General features: G+C 34.5%; 1 protein-coding gene across 1 annotated transcript in view; it reads left to right on the top strand.

The window, feature by feature from the left end:
- The first annotated feature begins 1,900 nt into the window (after window positions 1–1,900).
- The window catches only part of LOC150108546 (inactive pancreatic lipase-related protein 1-like), a 33,807-nt gene continuing 12,070 nt past the window's right edge, over window positions 1,901–23,637 (top strand). Inside the window, exons 1-2 of the mRNA XM_090390487.1 lie at window positions 1,901–1,994; window positions 9,106–9,377. Of these exons, the coding sequence (XP_090246613.1) occupies window positions 1,901–1,994; window positions 9,106–9,377 (366 nt within the window). The remainder of the gene's footprint in view (window positions 1,995–9,105; window positions 9,378–23,637) is intronic.

Here is a 23,637-nt window from a genome sequence, read left to right as displayed (position 1 = left end):
ATATATATATATATATATATATATATAAACGTTGTACGTCATTTATGCATAAATGAAAGAATAACGCGAAATGGCTAAAGAAGATGATTATTTAGATTTTCTGTTTTTTGTCTATAAAAAACTAAACAGTACTCTTCACCCTGTGCAACAGAGAGTAGTGGGAGTCAGTGGCGCACCCAGATGGGGGGAAGGGGGCACTGATCCCCCTAAGAAAAAAGAAAAACCACTAGAAAATTTTCCAAAAATCTTTTCCTAATTAAAATTCTTTTTTTATTATTATTTATGTTGTGTCGTGTCTTCTATTTCTATACTACTTATGAATTAGCGATCATTGCAGTGCTCAAGTCATAGGTCGTATGCGATGCAGAGTGTGTATTCTCAAATCGTCTACTCAACTCGCCTCCCCCCCCCCCAAGATTAAATCTTGAGTGCCCTACTGGTGGGAGTATTGCCGCTATAGGGACAGCGGTGATTCAGACTTTAATTTTAAGGGTGGCGATTGGCAAATATTAAGAAAGGGCAATGAAAAATAGTTGAAAGGAGATTTTTTTTTGTTCTTTTTATTACATTCCTATATTTTATTAATATAATTCAAATTTTCAGTTAGGTTTTTATTAATTTTCGATGTTTAATTTATCTTATAATTTAAAACGTCATAAAAACAGTTTTATTTATTTATTATTGATTTCTATTATTTGATTTCGATTCATGATATTTTTTTCCCTCCGATTTCTTGGGAAGAGCTGCATTCTTCCATTCCCTGGATCTGCCTCAGCAGGAGAGAATGGAAATGCAATTACCGATTACTAATTGCCTCGTAGTGTACTTTCTCATCTCAACATGCTGTTTAAGATAAATTTATCGCAGCTACTCACCTGGTATAATAACCCCCTTATCGCCTCTAGTGAAAGACTCGTGCACAACACGAGAGAGGGGGGGGGGGAATTCCTCAAGTGGGCTATGAGGACAAACACCTCGATTATTGGGTCACCAGTACAAGTGATTCGTACCTATATTTAGTCTTAGTGCTGAATTAAGATGATGGAAAAGAGAAAAATTATTTAGCAAAATATGCAAAGTACATAAGTCATTTCAAATTCTCCAAACTCAATAATTTTAGGAGAGATTCAGCGAAATAACCAAAGACTTTTCAGTTTCAAATAACGTATAATGCGAAATAATTATATTTAAATTAGGAAAAGTATCTTTTTTTTTTTTTTAATGATAGCCACGAAAAGGTAGAAACCTACAACATACATTGGCGGTAGCGTAAAAGAAAAATTAGAGTCCACGCAGAAAAAGTATATCCGGATCTATCGAGATATACATAAATATAGAGAAGAAAGAAAGATTTTTTTTCCCTCCCGTATTATTAACTAATTCAACGAAGTTTATTACATTATTTATAAATAATATTTATTGTAGTCGTACAATTAAGTAAATCTAATATTTCTACCTGAGTTGGATATAACGAAATCCTCTCAACCGTCAATCAGTCTTATTTCGAAATAAGTTCTTTACTAATTCTTAACTATGAGCTTGGGGGAAAGGACACTTTCTGGAATTAATTTTTAGCGTTTCGAAAAATTTAAATTAATGGAATAATTAAACTTAAAGAAATCTAATAGTTCTTTGTGTGCCATAGTTCTTTGTATATCAAATGACACGTGTTCGGTAACAATACAATGACTTGTAATGTGATGCATCTTCGGAGAAAACCACCGGAGAATCAATGAGATTTACTGATAAAGTAAAGTCAGTCTCGGTGCTTTTTGATTATACTCTTTATGATTGCAGTCGAGTTTAAACGTCGGAATAACACAGTGAAAGAGAAAAGTAAACAGTTTAGGTGGAGGTAAAATTGATCACTTCCACTCTGCGATGTAATATTAAAGGCGAGATGCCATCAAGGATGACATACCCGGTAGTTTTCTGTGTGAGGGTTTATTCACTTTCCTCCGTGTATTTGGCATATCGTATCGTAATACACAAAAGTAAGTCAGAAAATATTCACAATGATTTTTTTTTTTTTAATCAGTTCGATACTTAATACGGACACAGCTGCAAACATGAAAATTCGTTGGTTAAGTGAAATATCTAACTTGAGGATTCAGTTGTCTCGATGACTTATTTGCATGTAGATGTCTGATCCATAGACTTCATACACCAGAGAAGAATGCGCAGTGATTCCGTTTTTGCGACGTGAAGGTATAACAGATTCAGAAATCAAAGACTTGGCTTCTACAAGTTCCAGCAAAGTGACACGAATTCACATGTTCAAAAACGGCAGAGCATTGTCACTGAAGGAGAACGATTAAGATTCCCGGCCAATGAAATAAAAAAAAAAAAGCCAGTGCACTTATTTTTAACAACAGTAGGGTGACTATTAACGAAGTGACAAAAACCAGCTGCATTGTCAAGGCTTTTCCCGTGACGTCATCCACTACAGACGCCATCATTTCAGTACACATAGCAGAAATACAAAAGTATATTCTGTTCGTTATGATAATATTAATAAATTCATTGTGTCCCTTTACTGTCTATTTAAAAAAAAAAAAGACAGAAAAGGAGGAAGATATATCACTCTTTACTTTGTTTTTTCTTTGCTTTTTTATGACATTCTCACCCACTTCAGTTTGTAATCAGACTATGGCAAATAGTACCACGGTGGGAATAGGCTAAAGGTTAGATGATTTGGTCCCCTGCTGTAGAGACCAAACACGACACTTTTTCAAGCCACTTCAGGCCTTCAGTAAGCTGTGGTGGAATCACACCGGGTAATGAAAATTGCCTGCCACCTAAGAACTTTTACTGTCATAATAGGATTCAAATCCACCTAGGGTAGCGAAAATGGCGATCTTTTGAAAAAGAAACGATGGTTTCATTGTTTAAACAGATAAATAGTTTAAGTTAATGTCGTATCCGTTTCAATTCTTTTATCTTCATTAGGTGATTATGAATGTGTGAGATTATGTGTGAAAAATTCCCAGCGCTCGCTCTTCTAATTTAAAAGGATCCACAAAAAAAAAAAAAAAAAAGTGAAAATATGTGCTGTAATTTATTATTTCGTAAGTGATGTTGCATGTTTTTAGCATATCTGTGGGACTCCAAATAGTGTTAGGTCACACTGAGCGATCAGCAAGTGTCACCTGCTGAATTTCCTTGCTGAAGTAAGGAAAACTCAAAAGTGTAATTGATCATAAAAAGACTTCCAAAAGTCATTTTGCGGTTCGTTTTTCTCTGCTGCACTGTATTATTACTGGAATATCGTAGCGTGAATTGCTTGACTTGAACTCGGGCCATGACGCATGCGCCAATGATATTATACTGCACTAGTGAGCAGAGTATATTGTAGCGTGAACAAGTACTGTACTTGAAACCTAAGCGTGAAGGTTTTCATCCAGGTAACTCTCCCAGTTTTCTGACCTATTCAGCGGAAAGTCAGTTGGTTGCTGCTGTTGCAACTGTGTGAAGTCGACCAACACGTGTTGTCATGAACTCATACCTCGTGCTCTTCGTTTGTCTAACTAAGGCACAGTTAGCATTGAATGCGGAACCGGAAGAGATAACAACCTCAAGACCACCCTCTGATCAAGGTAACCTTCAGAATTTTTTTTCCATTAAAATGTTATAAAATATCATTAAAATAATCCACTAAAATTGCATCTTTAGAATTTGTAGAAAGGTCTATGTAATTGATTACTGTTTGCTTTACCACACACACGCTCCATTGCAGTACAACAATTTATATTTGATTATTTTCTCGCTGTAGTCAGTTCTGTTAATTTTTTTTTCGCACTCACTATGTTCATTTGTTTTTATTTCTTTACTGTTTCATTACCCAGAAGTATCTGCTTATTTTGATCGATACAACAACTTCCAAGTGAACAAATTTTAAAATAACAAAGTAAAAACATACCCTGAATTATAAGTTTTGTTATTGCACCCAATTCTGTATTTCCCCTCGATATAAGTTGCCACTCTCCAGCTTTTCCATTAACATAATATTTAGTGCCTTAATAACTGGTATAGGCTATTTAAACAGAAATCAATTATTAGGCATCTGTAAGTATTCTCTGATGGATATCAACAAGATGTGAAGATGAGCTCTTTGAAGACCCATTTCTTTCTTGATCTTTGAAGATCGATTGCAATTAATCTGTGCTATGATGGGATTCACATAGGAAAATGTTAAATGTATTGCATAGTAAGCATGAAGCTTCTTTTATCGCTCTTAGTAAAATCCCTGTCAAAGGACAAAAACGCTGATAAAAACGTATCCCTAGGAGGAAGAATAACATTGTGCTATTTTGTCAGAAAACATCTTGGATTGAATCTCGTTGATGACGTGAAGAATGTTTATTTGAAATAAAAAGTCTTTTTTTAATTGAAGGTGAGTTATCCAGTCTCATACATTATTATTATTACTCCTGGAAGCTTGGATTTTTCCTTCCGAGCGATACTTCTGAGAATATACAGCAATCACGACATCGGGGTGACCAATGGAACCTTAACAAGTGGCTTTAATGCGAGGGATTAACTGAGTCAAGTTTAAGAGATCAGGGACCTATATCTGCGAGGGATAATTAAAAACCTGGATTTAGGAGAAATATTTAGAAACTAGACAGAAAACTTCCTCAAAAGAGAATCTTAAATTGGGGATAGATCTGAAGATAGCAAGGTTAGGATAAATATCCAACGACATACTCGCCAATTAACATATACCAAAGAAGAAACAGCTAAAGATAGGGACTCGGTCCATATGATCAAAACCATCATCGAAGAGATGAAACAGGAGTATGATAGTGCAGTCAGTTTCATTTCTGAACGACCAAACACCCGTCTTGGTTTTCTGAAAACCATCGAGCACATTCCCTATTTGATGTGTAAAATACACTTCTCAATGTGTTTCTACAGTCAGCGACATCAGCAGCATGTTAATGCTCTCTGTCATAAATATCCGCTTCGTATCCCAGCATGAGGTGACATACTTCCTATATTCTCTTTGCTCATCGTACTTTACACCATGTGGCTTCCACCAGCTTCTTATGATTAAGCCCTATTTGAAGCATTTCCATAATACAAATGCAGTTTTCATGTCACAATGAACTTTGAACGAAGTTATACGGAATGCTGTTCAAATGCTCTGGATAAGCAGTAAGGAAAGTGTACTTCACGCTCGCAGAGATGCTTCGATATGCATCCCTATGATGAACCTTCGCAGTTCATCATAGGGATGAAGTAATACGCTGTGTATTTATTCGAGTACTATTTTTGGATAAATCCTTCATAACAAACTTGACAAGAATAGCGAGTGTAACAAAAAGTGAATGTATATTGTCGATGTTGTTGTTGTTGTTTTACGGGCCCCTCCATGGAACCTGAAGACTCATCACGGGAGACCCAAACTATCCACGCAATGTCTATCATACCTGTCATTGCACCCATTAAACAGATAAAACACCCACAAATAAATGTCAGCCGATTTCATTCATTCTCCATTTGAGAAATTTACACCTTACGCCTCACTCTCTACTTGTTTAAAAATCCTTAAATATTTTCCCGAATATCTATCACTTGGAAAAATGACACTTGTTTATATAAAATTCGGGCTTTTTTTTTTTTGCATAAAATGAATGCATTCGCTATTTCGAAAGAAGCAATTAATTCATTGACCGGACATTCCATATCCTCTTCATTATACTGAATACCCTTATTTATTAGATTCACACAGTTTTATCATTACGAGTCTTGTTTACTTCCTCTTTATTATGTGGACATTTTCGTCATCACACAGTTTAACAGGATAATTTATGATTTTAATGTTTTAACGCCCTTATACCTCACCCAAATATTCATTGAGAACACAGCGAATTGTGTCAACGTATTACCGGCCTCATTGCTCTGTTGTCTTTGTAAGCAGGCTTCGCAACAATAACATAAAATATATTTTAGCAATTGTTAAAACAAGTTTATGCTACTACAAAGTTCCTAAAGGAACTTTGTAGTAGCATAAAAACACAAATTACTTAACTGGTTGTATAAATTAAAACAATTAATTTTGACTTTCCACTATTATTATTTGCAACTGGCATTTGAGCGATGAAATTCGTCTACGACCTAAAAACTTTCACAAACTTCAATTTCCACCGTGAGATTTTAAACCCCATAGACTACTAACTAGAGAACTGATGCAGATGCACTACTCACTAGGCGAGAAATTCATGCTTTATACATCTTTCACCTCAAGATATTGTTCCCAATTTGCTAATTTATTTTACATTATAATCAGTGGCGGCTCGTGGCTTGAAATCATGGGGGTGCTGCAACTTTCGAAATATACATACACACTGTAAATACAGTGTATATACGTGTTTGGATAAAATATTACAATTATGGTAAAAATTTTAAAAAAAAATTAAACAAGAAAAAATATTGTTTATTATCGATAAAATTATACAGTTTGGTATAATTCAAAATTACTTAAAAATAAAATATATTCTTCTTGTTTTGTTTCATGAAAAAATATTGTTTATAATCGATAAAATTATAGTTTAGTATAATTCAAAATTACTTAAAATCCATTATCATAACCCCAATAATGTTCTGAAATAAAAACTATAACAAATGTTATGTCTTTAATTGTAATGTCCAAATATTTAAAGAGACGGAGTAAACATGATAAGCACTACGAACACTACTACTGGCGCAAACTGCATATAAACAACAGTGGAACTGCGCGACGGGCAGTGCCGCATTACGCTAATAGCCCGCATCTCACAATGACGTGCATATGCTTGCGCGCGTAGCAATATGACACCGTGGTAAACGCAGTGCTTCTAGCGTTCTTCGCCCTCCTAAGTGCTACAAGATGGATTTTTATTATTTTTTATACAAAATAAGAGAATTGTATAGGATTGTTGATAAAATTAAATATTACAAGCAAATATAAATAAATTAATAAATATATTTATATATCAATAAAAATTGGGGGTTTGCTGCAGTTCCGCAGTGGCTATGCACGAGCCGTCCCTGATTTTAATGTAATAATATAAATGCTTCTATACAGGGTTGACCACATCTAGTACTTTCGTACTAGACTAGTATTTTTTTATAAATTTTTAGTGTTCTAGTACGTTCACCAGATCTAGTACTTTTTTCCTTCCGAATAATAATAACAACAATATGAGAGTTAGACATATGAGTTTAATATTTTTCTTTTCTCCCACCTCCCCATTAGTCCCATTCAGCGACACAAGATTTTCATGAAATCATTCATGATTTTTCTTCCCCCCCCCCCTCCTCCCTCTCACTGTTCGCTAAGCTTCTCTTTCCCCGGATCCTATTCTCACGCAATCCGACTGGTATTAACTAATGAAAATATATTCTTCGCTATTCAAACACTTCTCGTGCGTTATAAGATCGTTACAACAATGAAAACAAGTAAAAAAAAATATATATATATATATATAAATAAATAAATATTTTAATATGAGTGACCACTTTTTATTGACGCACAGCATACTTTGCAGCCCATTGAAAAGATAAATCCAGTCGACAATGGTCAGTTTTTAGACGTAGAAAATGTATATTAGGGGCGTTATGAAGAGCTTCATAGAGAATGGCAACTATTGATGACTGTACAAACATTGAAAAAAGTCAATAATTCATAGTATTTAGGAATTAAGTTTGAAATGAAAAATGCTGTAGGAGAACAAATGATTCCTAATTTAGACATTAATTAAAGCTGTACTGTGCCTCCCATTCATCAGCAGTAACTGAAAGAATATTTTCAGCAGTGACAATAAATAAGAAATCAACTCCAAACTCCCTTGATGAATGGACTCCTTTTGACAAAAGAAAAATTGAAACATTCGTCAGCTACAGATTTTACTATTTTCGAATAGTTAATTAATTTAGCAAAATCTGTTAAAAATAATGAATAAATACTTGCAGTGTTTTTCTTGTGAGTGAGAACCCCCATGTATATATGTAAATAGCATATTAAATAACTGAAAATTTAATGTTACATTATTTTAAACGTCGAAAATTATATAGTAAATTAATACACGTGTTAAGTGCCAGAGTTACAACTGGGACTTCTGTTATGATGATTGACAACTGCAGCTCTTGGACTTATAGATGACTACAGTGAGGTGAGTTTGACTTTTTTTTCTTTTCATATTTGTCGTACATGTGTTAATTTAACAGTTTTACATTGAGTTCACCATGGTAATAAGGTAATAATATCGTAAAATACCTAAAGAGTGAAACAAAGCAAATAAAAATTTAGTACTTTTTTTTTTTTTTTTTCAGATCCAGTACCTTTTTCCTGCATAAGTTGGTACAAAATATTTTTGCTCGGTGGTCACCCTGCTTCTATAATAAACACAAATACTGTAATGCATGTAGCAATTTAAATTACACGGTCAGAAATTTGATTCAATTTGGGAAACACCGTTTAGCGTAGATTTAAGAGGATCTGTAATGTTGAAAGAAATGGACTTGTATTTATCAATGGCTGGAAAATTCAGCCAGTTAAATACAGATAAACAAACGAGGAACGTTGTAAAATGCATTTCGAACAATATTTAAATTAGTCAACACGAGTTTTCGGAAATTCGAATTATTCGCGAGCAGTTATCTCAACTGAACACTTCATGTAAAAAATATGGTGTAGATGAATTAATATCGTGATTTATTCATGTATAAATATCGCGATTATACATAAAGCATATTTGATATCATGATTTATGTATAAATAGTATATGCAATGTTTAGATTCATTTCTTGATTATAGATTTTTCTTGTACATCATGTATATTACTAAGATAGAAAAAAAAAATGTTTTTGTGATAGCTACGTAGTTATTAGCAAAAATTTAATATTTGCAATAAATAACGATGCACGTAACTATCACAAACATAGCAAAACGTAATGTACAAAAATAAAAAAAAAGCTAAGTATTCATTTTATTCTAGTTAATAAATTTACTTGTAGATTATTCTATTTATTTATTTTCAATGTTTTTTTTGTTTTTTTTTGTCCTCGCTGATTTTGTTTTTGCTAATAATTATTTTATAAAACTAAATATTCATTTTTCAGACCTTCTTTTAAAAAGATGTTATGGTAAATGGGGATGTTTTACAATTGGAGAACCATTTCTTTCTATTTACCGTCCAGTCAATCTTTTCCCACTTCATCCTGATGTATTAGATATCAAATTTTTGCTGAAGACTCGTGCAACTCCCAACTCCTTTAAAAGACTTGTACCCGAAAACAACTTTACTTTCATGGACGTCAATTTTCAAGAAAAGATTCCAATAAAGTTCATAATCCATGGCTATCTTGAACAGGGACAACTCAAGTGGATCCAGGTAATGAAAATTAAAACAAGTGATTTATTCTTGATAAAATATACAGCTTAAAGTGTATTTTATTAATGTATTTTTTGTTATTTAAGTAATGTCACGATTTTACTGAATATGTAATACCATTTTGAAATATAATAACAGCATTTTTTTATATACAACACAGCGTAAGCATTCCACTTACAATAGGCTGTAAGCTTATCGTAGATTAATACCATGTGTTGGCGGATGCTTAGAGATAAACATACCTTTAAAGACCAAACATGAAACCTTTTCATGAGAGTTCAGTCCTCCAAAATTTTATCACTCAGTCTCACACTGAGTGAAAAATTCAACTCTACTTAAAGACATTCACAAACATCCACGCGACAGTGAGATTCAGACTTATGGTCTACAGACTGCACAGAAAAGAAGCTAATCACTCGGCTAAAGCCTGGAAATTTAATTTAATTATATTTAATTAAACAATTCAATTAATTATATTTACAATAATTATAAAAACTAAATAATAATATTATAATTAAAAGAACAACAACAAACAAATGATAAAAAATTCAGTATTTGAATGTTTGTGCTTAGATGCAATTAGGTTTTATTATTATTATTATTACATAACACCATCAGTGGCGTAGCTATGATGCTGAGGGGGAGGTAGTTGTGAGAGGAGAAATGGGTCCAAATTCCCCTTGATCGCTATCGTACGCTTGCAGAAAAGAATAAATCGGGACATACTTTCTGCAAGCGTACGGAAGGAGGTTCTACATCTTATTAAGGTGAAGCGCCATGGTTTTTGTTCCTCACACTATGGCATCGGTTGAGACTTCTTTCTAAGCAGTGTATATTATGTGATTCCACTTTAATAACTAAATCGCAATATATCGATAAAATGACGCTTTCTAATTGCAATCATGTTATGACTGTTTTTCTGGATTTTTTTTCTAAAAAAATTTTTTTGCAAAAAAAAAATCTCTATATGTATTTTTAACATGATTTCTACCAGACTGTACACTTATAGTGCATTAATACCGTGGGTCAGGCCAAGGATTATTATTATTATTATTATTATTATTATTATTATTATTATTATTATTATTATTATTATTATTATTATTATTATTATAATACACTGAAGTGCCATTGAATCAGGGATAGGAAACGCTGTGCAAATTCTGTACCGCAACTCCCGCATTTGCACGCATGCGTGGCCAAAACTGTGATTATACTTAGCTGTCAGAGTGGGCTTTCTCAAGGATTTATCGTGAGAAGCGTAATAGAAAAAGCGCGGGATTTCAGATACATTTGACAGAGGGCAGATCGTCGATGCCCGATGGATGGATCACTCGATCTCCGAAATTGTCAGCGAACTTGGATTTTCTCGTACGCCAGTTTCCAGAGTGTTCCAGGAATATGAAAATTTCGGCAAAAAATCAAGTACCTGGAAAAACTGCAAAGGGCAACCAGCCTTGAATGATCGTGGGCTTTGCCGTCTGACTCGCATCCTACGGACCGATAGAGGCCAGACATTATCACAAATCTCCTCCCATCTGAACGAGGGTTCCAGTCGGAAAGTCAGTGCAAGGACCGTGCAACATTCACTTCACTGTCTCGGCTTCGGAAGCCGCAGACCTAGAAAGTCCCATTTTTAATAGCACGACACTGGACTGAACGCCTGGCCTGGGCTAGAGAACATCGAAACTGGACGATGGAAAATTGGCGACGTGTAGCCTGGCGTGATGAATCACGATTTAAACTTCATAGAGCCGATGGGAGACTGAGGATATGGCGCTAATCCCATAAAGCAATGGATCTTCATGTCAGGTCGCAACTGTACAAGCTAGTGATGGCCTGGGGGTGTCTTCAGTTGGACGAACTAAATATGTATATATATATAAAAAAAAAAAAAATCAGCTAACGCCTTTTTATTCCCGTATATACGGGAGTAGGCGAGGCCATTTAGCCCTATCTAACTTTTGGAGACTGAGTGGGCAATTCAATCTCCACTGGTACCCAATCAGAGACAGATGGCCCAAGGCTATCACTAATTAAGCGGTACGCAGTGACGAGAGACGGCTCAAATGTGCCGCCATCTCGTGGTCTCTAACCCTAACACAATATATTAATGTCTGAAATAATGTGGGTTCTACGGTCGATTTTCTTGAGTTTACAGGACGAAAAACCCGAGTTTCCGGGAGGAAAAACCTGCTTGCCCATGCCAGAGATCGACTAACTCGGGAACCGGTCGAAAAAAGGCTTAGAAAAATTTCCTCTAGTCGCCGACTAGACTCGAAACCAAGACTTCCTTCGTGCGGCCCAGCGCGGTGGTGTGCAAACGCCACATCCACTGAGCTACACAGGCTTATATACTCTATTGACAGAGGGCAGATCGTCGATGCCCGATGGATGGATCACTCGATCTCCGAGTGATCATATATATATATATATGTATATATATATATATATATATATATATATATATATATATATATATATATATATATATGTATATATATATATATATATATATATATATATATATATATATATATATATATATGTTAATGATACCAAGCAATTTTAAATCTGGTTTTACTCCATTTCCCAAGTAAGCAAACAGACAAATAAGCCAAGTTTGGGCCTGCAAGTGTTACAAGCCTAGCTTATCCTGCACGTAGTGCAAGACCAAGGCAACTCATGGAAAAAGTAGAATAAGCTCTGATCACTAATCTTAATATTTACCCTTAATGCAAAGCACATCTTCTGGAGGAGATGTATGATGCTTTGTATTAAAGGCAAGGGGCCACTACCCAAACCGGTTTCGACCTTTATTGAGGTCTCATCAGTGGGAGCCAGGCTAGAAATACCAAGATTTTAGTAATACACAGCTTATAAGAATTTTACCAGAACAAGTTACCATAAGGAGACCTCAATAACGGTCGAAACCGGTTTGGGTAGTGACCCCCTTGCCTTTAATACAAAGCATCATACATCTCTCCTCTAGGAGACGTGTTTTGCATTAAGGGTAAATATTAAGATTAGTGATCAGAGCTTATTTTACTTTTACCATGAGTTGCCTTGGTCTTGCACTACGTGCAGGATCAGCTAGACTTGCAACACTTGCAGGCGCAAACTTGACTTGTTTGTCTGTTTGCTTACTTGGAAAATGGAGTAAAACCAGGTTTAAAATTGCTTGGTATCATTAACATTTATTATACCCAAGGTAAAATACTTTCTACACACACACACACACACACACACACATACATATTTATTACATTTATAAATTCATTATATTATAAAAAAAACCAAGTTTATAAAATTATTTGGTATCCTTAATATATATATATACATATATATATTTGTATGTATATATATATATATATATATATTTAGTACATTTATATACACATATATATTTAGTACATTTATATACACATGTATATTTATATATGTGTGAAAAGGAAACCCAAGAATAAAATTTCTTGGTATCTTTAACGTATTTTACACCCAAGGTAAAAAAAAACTTTCTACATCTTTCTCTCATCCAGAGATGTTTATTAAGAAGGTCAAGCACCTTTTGTCTACTTGTATATGAGATATATATGATATCTGTATTATTTCAATCTTGGTATCCCCATCATTCTTTCATACCATGGGACAAGCTCTCTAAGGTTCTCCCAGTCCACATCGGTCCGCCCCCTGTCATTCGTAAAAAAGAAGAAATAGATCAAGCTGTAAACAATTTAACTAGGCAAATCAACTCAGCAATAGCATCAGTCACTCAAACCACTGTCTTCCACGCTCCTAACTGGATCCCAGAAGAGATAATGGACCTGATCAGGGCCAAAAATAAGGCCAGAAAGCGATATCACAATACTAGAGCCCCACAGGACAAAGCAACCTTAAACACTTTGAACAGACAGGTTCGAGAAGCCCTCCAGATCCACAGGAACTCCAAATGGGAAACCAAACTCAAAGAAATCAACCCAGAAGATAACTCCATGTGGAAGTTCGTAAAATCTCTTCGTACCAAAAGACAACCACTTCCTCCTTTAAAGACCAATCTTGGAATTGCACACGCAGATGAAGAAAAAGTAGAAGCCCTAATTGACAATCTGTAAAATCAATGCAGCCCATCTTACGCAAATTTAAATGTCAATCTTATTCACAAAGTTCATCGTAAAGTTAGAAATGCACTAAGTCAGCCTAAGGATGATTCAGAAACCATCACCCCCACATCACCAACAGAAATAATAAATATCATTTCCCATCTGAAGAATAAAAAGGCCCCCGGCCCTGACGGCATTACCAACAGAATAATTAATCTACTCCCACGGAAAGCCATAATTCATCTAGTTAATATTACCAATTCCATTTTAAGATTCCAGTACTTTCCCACAGATTGGAAAATCGCGGACATTATACCTCTGAAAAAGCCTGGCAATAACCCACAACTTCCCCAAAGCTACAGGCCCATCAGTCTTCTTTCCTGTCTTGGCAAAGTAACAGAAAAGGTCATCCTATCAAGACTACAATCAGCAGTGGACCAACAGAAAATAATCCCAAATGAGCAATTTGGGTTTCGCAAAGCTCACAACACGGTGCAACAAATTCACCGACTAACAGAACATATCACTCATGGTTTTAACTAACACCTTCACACTGCTGTTTTTGGATATTGCCAAGGCCTTTGATAAGGTCTGGCATCAAGGCCTTATCTTCAAACTAATTGAAAACAATATCCCAATTAAACTAGTGAAACTCATATATTCATATATCAATGAAAGATACATGCAAGTAAAACTCAACGGAATTGTTTCTTCAAGGCGCAGAATTCTGGCGGGAGTACCTCAAGGTTCTCTTCTGGCCCCAATACTTTTCACAACTTACATGGCAGATATTCCTCTCAATCCAAGAACAACTACGGCCTTTTATGCCGACGACACCGCTATTCTAGCTAGATCACTCAGCCCTCGCCTAGCAATCACCAGACTCCAAGGAAGTATCAATGAGCTAGCAAACTGGTTCACCAATTGGAGGATTCAAATGAGCCCCCTCAAAAGCTCAGCCATAATGTTTTCAAGAAGAAAAATCGGCAACAAAGAAGACATCCTGCTCTCTGGTCAAAAGATCACATGGCAATCAGAGACCAAATATCTTGGGGTATTAATGGATAAGAAACTCCTTTTCAACAAACACATCAATCTTAATCGCTCCAAATCTTCCAAAGTCATAGCTCAGCTCTACCCATTGATCAACCGTAAGAGCAAATTGAACCTACATAATAAATTGCTTCTTTACCGGATGGTAATACGTCCAGTCATTACCTATGCCTCACCAGCATGGAGTCACACTTCAAGATCAAACATTTAAAAATTACAGAATCCAAAACAAATGCCTTAGGATGATCCTGGATGCACCGTGGTTCGTCAGAAATTCACAGATTCACCGAGATACCGGCACTCCGTACATCTCCTCCCTTCTTCGTGATCTTGCAGAAAAATTCTTCGTGAAGTCAAGTTCACATTCAAACCCACTAATAGTACAAGCTGTCAATTACAACGAGACTGATTACTACGAACACAAAAGACCGAAGGCTATTCTTCTCTCAACCGATCATAGCTAACACAATAATTAAGCTCGCCCTCAGAGGGCGAGCTTAATTGCTCACAAATCTCTCACTCCCAAACAATTCTCATTACAGATAAAGGGGAATATGAAAAGCACTAGTGCTTCACCCATCCTGTCAGTAATGTTATTGGTATTATTATTGGTAACCTTGGTATCAGTTTTGGACATTTATATTCAGGACACTCAGGACAGAAATAGTCCTTTTTAGGACTTCCAGGGTAACGAATGGCAATGCTGTAGCCAATGAAGTTTTAACTGAGGCTTGGCTATTGCCGTTACCCAGCCATGACTAGAGCGTTTAGCTCCTCAGTAACACTCAATAACATCCAGATAGATTTTCTTCATTCAGATGACGGGAAAAGAGTCAAGGACTCAGTCCATCTCCCAGTTCTTTTAAGAACTTAAGAAACTTGGTATCTCTCCTGGGTCTGGCTTCCACTGAAGAGACCTCAATAAAGGTCGAAACCGGTGTGGGTGGTGGCCCTTTTCATTATGCATTGCATTATACACTCCTAAAAAAAGGGTGTGCTTTGCATTATGGGATACATACTAAGGAGTGATATGAAGTTATTAGCCTCTATATACAAGTAGCTCAGACGTGAATATATTTCACGTGCAAAACTTTGTTTTGCTTACTGGGGGAAAGGATTAAAACTAAGTATAAAATTTCTTGGTATCTTTAACACACACACACACACACACACACACACACACACACACATATATATATATATATATATATATATATATATATATATATATATATATATATATATATATATATATATATATATATATATATATATATATATATATATATATATATATATATATATATCTTCTTCAGTCATTGAAAGAGGCCTTCGTCCAGCTTGCTGGACGAAGGCCTCTTCCAATGTCCTCCATTCAAATCCTATCCTGAGCTTTACTATGCCACTGAGAAACACTGGAAAACACCGTGAGGCAATCAAAAGAAACATTCCGGTCTGTCTTAAAAGAAAAATATTCGACAGTTGTATACTTCTAGTCATGACATATGAAAGTGAAACATGGACTTTGACTAAAAAATTGACCAGCAAGTTGAGGATTGCTTAAATTTTTGCGTGAGCCATTAGTAGCAGAGGATCTACCAATATAATAAATAAAATAATATAATATAGACACGGTAGTGTGCTATCATGAAACATTTAGCCTCGCATACAGTATGATTCATTATATAATAAATTCGTTATATTATTCATTGTGTTATAACAAATATTATATTATATATAATAAATATATTATAAAAAATTATCTGCAAATGCACTTTAAAAATATTTAGAAACATTTACGTCCTTCTGAATTGCAACCTATCTAAATGCCTTTTATTCTGAAAGGTGGCTCACCTCCTTTAGCCTTAACTTTTCATATGTGGAAATGAGCCGATCTGCAACTTTCAGTATTCACTGACAGTGATGGCCATCAATAAATCAATGCTTTCAGTGGGGAGATTAGAGCAGACAACAGTGTCGCCATCCTGTGATCCGACATCCTAACATATATATATATATATGTATGTGTATATATATAATGTATGTATGTATGTATATACATATATATATATATATGTATGTATATATATATATATATATATATATATACATACATACATACATACATATACAGTATATATATGTATGTATGTATATATATATATATATATATATATATATATATATGTATGTATGTATATGTATATACATACATACATATATATATATATATGTATATATATATATATGTATATATGTATATATATATATATATATGTATATATATATATATGTATGTATATATATATATATATATATATATATATATATAATATATGTATATGTAATATATGTATATGTAATAAATTTTTTAACTTGGGGATATTGTATATTAGGATAACCAAGTAATTTTATAAACTTGGTTATTGTAACTCCTAATCCCAAGTATGCAAACAATTAAGTTTGCGCCTGAAACAAAGTTAAAGTCTAAGATGGTACAACACCAGGGCAACTCATTGTAAAGGTGGGTAAAGCTCTGATCACTATTCTTAGTATTTTCCCATAATGTAAAGCACATCTCACTAGAAGATGTATACTGCAATGCATTATGGGTGGGGTAACTACCCAGACCGGTTTCAACCTTTTTTGAGGTCTCCTCAGTGAGTAGCTTGGTATTTAGGGTCTAGCTTATGATGATGATGATGAACAGCCTATTTTTCTATCCACTGCAGGGTGAAGGCCTCTCCCATTGCGGGAGGTTTTTGGGTCTGCTACTCCCATGGTGACCCAGTTCATATTGGGAGATGTATCTATACTTGGTGAATATATATATATTATATCTTTGATCATCTGTTTTAGAACGTGCTTAATAATTTCCGGAGTTTAATTCGCTATGAGGTTAAAATGCGCACCCACATATTCTCTCAGATTCGTCCTGCATAATTTTTTTTTTTCGTTTTACATGAACTGACCAAGGTATTACTCAGCAGCTTAAATATTATTTAAAAAGTAGGCTAATTTATTTTCTGACTAGTCTAATAACAGTGTTTAGAAACGAACAATAAAAACCAACTTCACTGCTAGATTATGTGAACTACATTTCTACATAATGTTTATAAAATGAGTTTTCTTTACCTAGAGGGGTTTACTGGCTGGTCAACCGTGACTAGGTTACAAAAGCAACAATTAAAATGCATCAGTATTACTTCTGCAAGAAGGACGTTTTTTGAGATTAATATAGAGCGATATGGAACGTCTTGATCGCGATTCAATGATAGGTAGGCGGACGAAATATCAGCAGGGTCTCACTTACCAAAATCTCCCTTAATAAAATACTGTAGTGTAATTAGACAAACTATTAAAACCTGAGGGTATTATTCGATTATAAATCTTAATAATCTGGGAAACTAGATCACCAGCAGGGACTCACTGATGTCTGAGTCTTAGTCGATACTGAGACTCAATATTTTTGTCTCCCCTTGCCACAGCTATGTTTTCTCATTTATATAGATGGAAATTATACGTTATTTAGATAAAGTCTTAAATACATTCGTTCGCTTTAATATTCATATATAGTATTATAATTTAATATTATTATAAATTTCAAATCAAATTTAAAACTATATTACATCAAAATTAATATATATATGTATATATATATATATAAACAATGACTTATCAAACGTCTTTAGATTTCACTGTGGGATGATTTTTATCGCACAGTGTGACACCACAAACTTGCTTATTAGAGGTCTGAAATGGCTAAAAACAATCCCATGTTTTGTATTTCTAGCAGGGGTTCTGGATCCTTATCCCATTTATATCACTGATATATTATTATTATTATTATTATTATTATTATTATTATTATTATTATTATTATTATTATTATTATTATTATTATTATTATTATTATTCGTGACACCTCCAAAGGGTCCGAAGACTCATCGCGGGAGGACACTTATTGTACAACTCTCCGTCTCCACCACTACACCGAACCTCTACCACCAATCATCAACGTCAGCGCCATCTACTGGCCATTACCACCACCACAGCTAGTATTTTTTTGTCTGTAAATTGCGAGGGCCGATTTATCTGTATGCGGGATAAAAAAAAAACCGAGTTTCTGGGAGAAAAACTCTCCTACCTCCGTATGAGATCGGCTAACTCACCTTCGATTGAAAAAGTCCATATAAAGATCGAACTTAGGCCTTTTCCAATCGAAGGGCGCAACGTACCGATGTTCTTCCAATTATGCTACGGAGGCACATTATAGGTTTACAACCTTTAGTGTGTTAAATTAATTAATTAATTAATTAATTAATAATAATAATAATAATAATAATAATAATAATAATAATAATAATAATAATAATAATAATAAAACTTAGGCAAACACGTACTCCGTTTATTTTTTAGTGTTAGCTTTAATGTGTTTCATGAAAACTACAGTATATGCTAAATATATCTTAGCTCATACGGCTAAATATGTGTATAGTGAATGTTACCATGACACTCGTCATAGTAACTTTTATACATTGTCATAATATTTTTTTTTTCTAGAGGCATTTATTAATGTATAGTAAATATTATTGCATTTTATCAAAACAGGTACTTGATAAACAGGCAAGTATGCAATATTAATTGACGGTTTAAAGCCGCCCCATAGCGCAATTAGAAGAACAACTGAACATTACTCCCTTCGCGAGAGGAATCCTTATATGGGCTTTTTCAGTTGAATGTGAGTTAGCCGATCTCATACGGTGGTAGCAGGGTTTTTCCCTTCGGAAAACTCGGGTTTTTCATCCCGCGTACAGACAAATCGGCCTTCAGAATACACGCAATTTACAGACAAAAAATACTATTGTTGGTGGTGATGGTGATGGGCGATAGATGGCGTTGATGGTAGTAGTACTGTCGTAGTTGGAGAATTAAGTAGTAGTGGAGAGGATGAGATGGATTTAGCGAATAGAGTAGTATGCCCTCTCACTACGAGTCCTTGGACTCCCTAGAGGTGTCACATAGTAACAATAGTTTTTCAAACGTTTCCAGGATATGCAAACTGCCTTTTTAATTCATTAAACCACTGCGAATGTTAAAAAAAAAAAAAAAAAAAAAAAAAAAATGCACAGCAATAATGAAAGCGAGGATGAGTGGTAAATATATTATGCGAATGTGGTAAGTAATATAACTAGAAGAGTAGCAAAATAGCACACCGTCAGTACGAATGCTGGTATCAGTAGCGAGGTGGGTGTGTTTGTAATTGGCATTATCGTTAGTTTTGCTTCGGTACTTGGGACACAGTCACCCCCGCTCTGCCCTTGCTCAGTCTCCTAGGCAAGGAGACTGAGCAAGGGCAGTTGGTTTATATCATAGAATAGAATGAAATGCACGTTATGATATATTTGTATGCAGCATGCGTAAATGCAAACAAAATATGCCTTTCAATAATAACACGAATGAGTTAATAAAATGAATAAATCTATCGATCCCATACACAAAAGGTAGAAATGCCCTACTGCAAACAGAGCATGTCAACAAGCGACAACAGAATTGCATAATAATAGTTTTGAGGGTAATTATTTGAAACATTAGCAAATAGGTAATAAATTCATGCTTGTTATAACCTCTGTAAATAGAATTACGTTTTCACAAAAGTCTTCTAGGGGCGCTAATAATAAATAAAAACAGAAATGAAGAAACACACCTAATAGCAAGTTCAAGAGTATATGATAATTCACGTAATAATATCTTCAATGGCAGGTGATTCGTCGTATCTTATTTAATTTCTGTGCAAATACATTAAATTTATTTGATCCATCGAGTACCAAACAGACTAAAACAAAAACCGATGATCATTTACTTGTTAATAGTTTAGAATTATAGGTAACTGTATCACTCGAATAAGTTACGTTTTGCTTGGGCTACCTTCAGTACCTAATTGACATGCGCATTGCAGCAACTCACAGCGAGTCAATATTCTTTCGAAAGCGCGGTTGGCCAGAAATCTGCAGCAGTCGCACGTTTGCTATAAGGCCTTATGCTTAGAGATCTCATTTAAAAAAAAAAAAAAAAAAAAAACTTAAAAACGGGCATACTTAATAAAATTTAGTTTCTGGGGGTATAAGAATTGGAAAATATTAAACCGGAAAAATACTAGACTCCTTCCTATTTAGTGGCTGAAGTTTGGCAAGATGATCTTCATTTTTTTCAGCACAGTCTGTAATATTTCTCAACAACAAGATGTATTCAAGAAATCTCATTCCAGTTTTGTAAATAACTAAATGGATGGAGTAACAATTGTTGAACGTATAGTGAACTATATTAACATAAAAATCAGAGATATATTTTTGGATGATTCTTCAGTCATCAAATCTTCGTGAAGGATTTTCATTTCCGTTTTCACATTACGAGTATTATGTAAAAATATTTCATTCGCATTGTAATCTTTATGATGAGAAGATTAGTTTATTTTTAACCTTCAATCCTTGCCCTCTTCTCTTTCAATGTGCTATATAGTCCCAGAAAATATTTTAAATCTCAGTTTTCGAAAACAGAAAAAAAAGAATGATTTTCAATGGTTTCAATGGCAAAAAACCTCATACAAAATATTTGGGCATTTATCTTGACTCATCGTACAGTTCAGTGAACCGATTCAGAGCTGGTTCCTGTGAAAGTTCGCCTCTTGTTATGCCCTAATAACAGTTTTATACTTGATTTCCACAAAACCATAAAACAGTTTAAGACGTTGAGTGTGAAATGGTGAAAATACTGGAAAACTTTCCCAAGAATTGCCTGAAACTGTAGTAAAAAACCATCAACAATACTTGTTATAACCTCTAACTAACAAACTGCTTCTTTTTTTTCAATTGAAGATGAGTTAGCCAATCTCATACGGAGATAGCAGGGTTTTTTCTTCCGGAAACTCGGGATTTTCATCCCGCGTACAGACAAATCGGTCTTCAGAACACACGCAATTAAAGACAAAAAATACAACAGTAGTCTGAATAGTATTATTTTTTTCTGGTCAATCTTTCTTGACGTTTAGTAAAAGCACTATTATTATCTTTCTCCTTTAAGGCAATAAATTTGTGTTGGTATTTTCTTCCGAAATATTCATTATTTTAGCGATATCATGTTTATGAGCAGCTTCTAAAATGTGATGAACAAAAAAGATCTGAAGTTTCTCCAGGGATACTTATGAACCCTATTTTTTCTGTTGTATTACCTTTGTATGGAATAGCACACGTGACAGTGATCGGTATAATCAATGTAATTAGAATCATCTATAGCTAAACAAGAATTATTATTATTATTTTCTTCGACCGGTTCCCGAGTTAGTCTATCTCTGGCATGGGCAAGCGGGTTTTCCTCCCGGAAATTCAAGAAAATCGACGGTAGTACCCACATTATTTCAGACAGTGACAAAATTGTTAGGGTTAGGTACCACCAAGAGATGGCAGCACTTGTTTGCCAGCCTCTTCATCGGTAGCTGCTATAATTAGTAATAGACAATAATGGGCCAGCTATCTCTGATTGGCTACCAGTGGAGATTGAACTGCCCACTCAGTCTCCAAAAGCTAGATAGGGTATAAAGGCCTCACTTACTCCCTATAAGGGAATAAAAGGCGTTAGCTGATTTTTATTTATTTATTTATTATTATTATTATTATTATTATTATTATTATTATTATTATTATTATTATTATTATTATTATTATTATTATTATTGAATTGGCACTAAAACATTGACTGTAGTAACTTTCCACTTTGAGCAAAGGTGAATTTTTTGTTAAGGAATTTATTTAAAATAGTTGAGATACAATCCACAGACTGGAAACTATTATTAAGTTTATGATGATGTAATAATAATAATAACAATAACAACAACCAATATCATCGGCATAGTCGCTTGCGCAGATTAGTTGCTTAGTTGTTGTTTTTTTTTCTGTTAAAACAACAACAACAAACTGAGTCCTAATGTGTTTTTGTTCTAATGCGACACAAACCACATTCCACTTTTGAACTCTTATACTACCTACACTGCTTTTAAAAACAGGAATTATTCCTTTAAACTGTCGCTGAAAATTTTCGTTCTTTGGTATTTTGTTTCTACAAATGATAAGCCTCAACTGCTTAATAATATAGAAAACTTTTATTTATTTATTTATTTATTATGATGGAGAACTATTCAAACCAAACTGGTATGCAATATTTGTAAGCAAAAACAGTAGATTGTTTCCCAAATAGTGAAATCAAAATGTGATATTAATCTTTGAAAATAGTAGTACTGGAAAAACCAGGGAAAAACTGAAAAAAAAAAAAAGACACTTAAAAACTAGCATACTTAATAAAATTTATGCTTGCATCGAAACATTTTGAAATATCCGATTTCCAATGATTGTAAATGGGATTGGCGATGTTCATATGACAAAAAAAAAATTAAAGAACTTGGAGTAGGCATGTTGCTTGTAGAAATTAATAATGTTTTCGCAAATACTCATATAAGAGATGCATTCAAGTGGGAAACTAACAAACTGCTTCTTTATTATTATTATTATTATTTGACACCTCCAGGGAGTCCAAGACTCATTGAGGGAGGGCACCTACTCTACTCTACTCTACTCTCCATATCCACCACTGAAACTCATCCACCAACCCCATCTACTGTCCATCATCTACACCAACGCTATCTACTGTCCACCACCACCACTTTCACAGACAATCACAAACATCCATACCCACGGCGAGATTCGAACCCGCTGCCTTTCGGCTAGAGAGTGGATACACTAACCACTCGGCCAATCAGGCTGACTATTTTTTTCAATTGAAGATGAGTTAGCCAATCTCATACGGAGATAGCAGGGTTTTTTCTTCCAGAAATTCGGGTTTTTCATCCCGCGTACAAACAAATCGGTCTTCAGAACACGCAAGTTACAGAGAAAAAATACTGTTGGTAATGGTGGGCAGTAGATGACGCTGGTGGTACTAGTGTCGTAGTAGCAGACTTAAGTAGTAGTGGAGAAGGTGAGATGTATTTAGCGAAGTAGAGTAGAATGTCCTCCCGCTATGAATCCTTGGGCTTCCTGGAGGTGTCACGTAATAAT

This window comes from Typopeltis vanoorti, chromosome 3 (genome assembly GCF_054136105.1).
Source record: "Typopeltis vanoorti isolate ZY-2024b chromosome 3, IOZ_Tvanoo_1.0, whole genome shotgun sequence".
NCBI classification, from domain to species: domain Eukaryota; kingdom Metazoa; phylum Arthropoda; class Arachnida; order Uropygi; family Thelyphonidae; genus Typopeltis; species Typopeltis vanoorti.
Note: the sequence above shows the minus strand (reverse complement) of the source record. Positions and strands in the feature narration are given on the sequence as shown.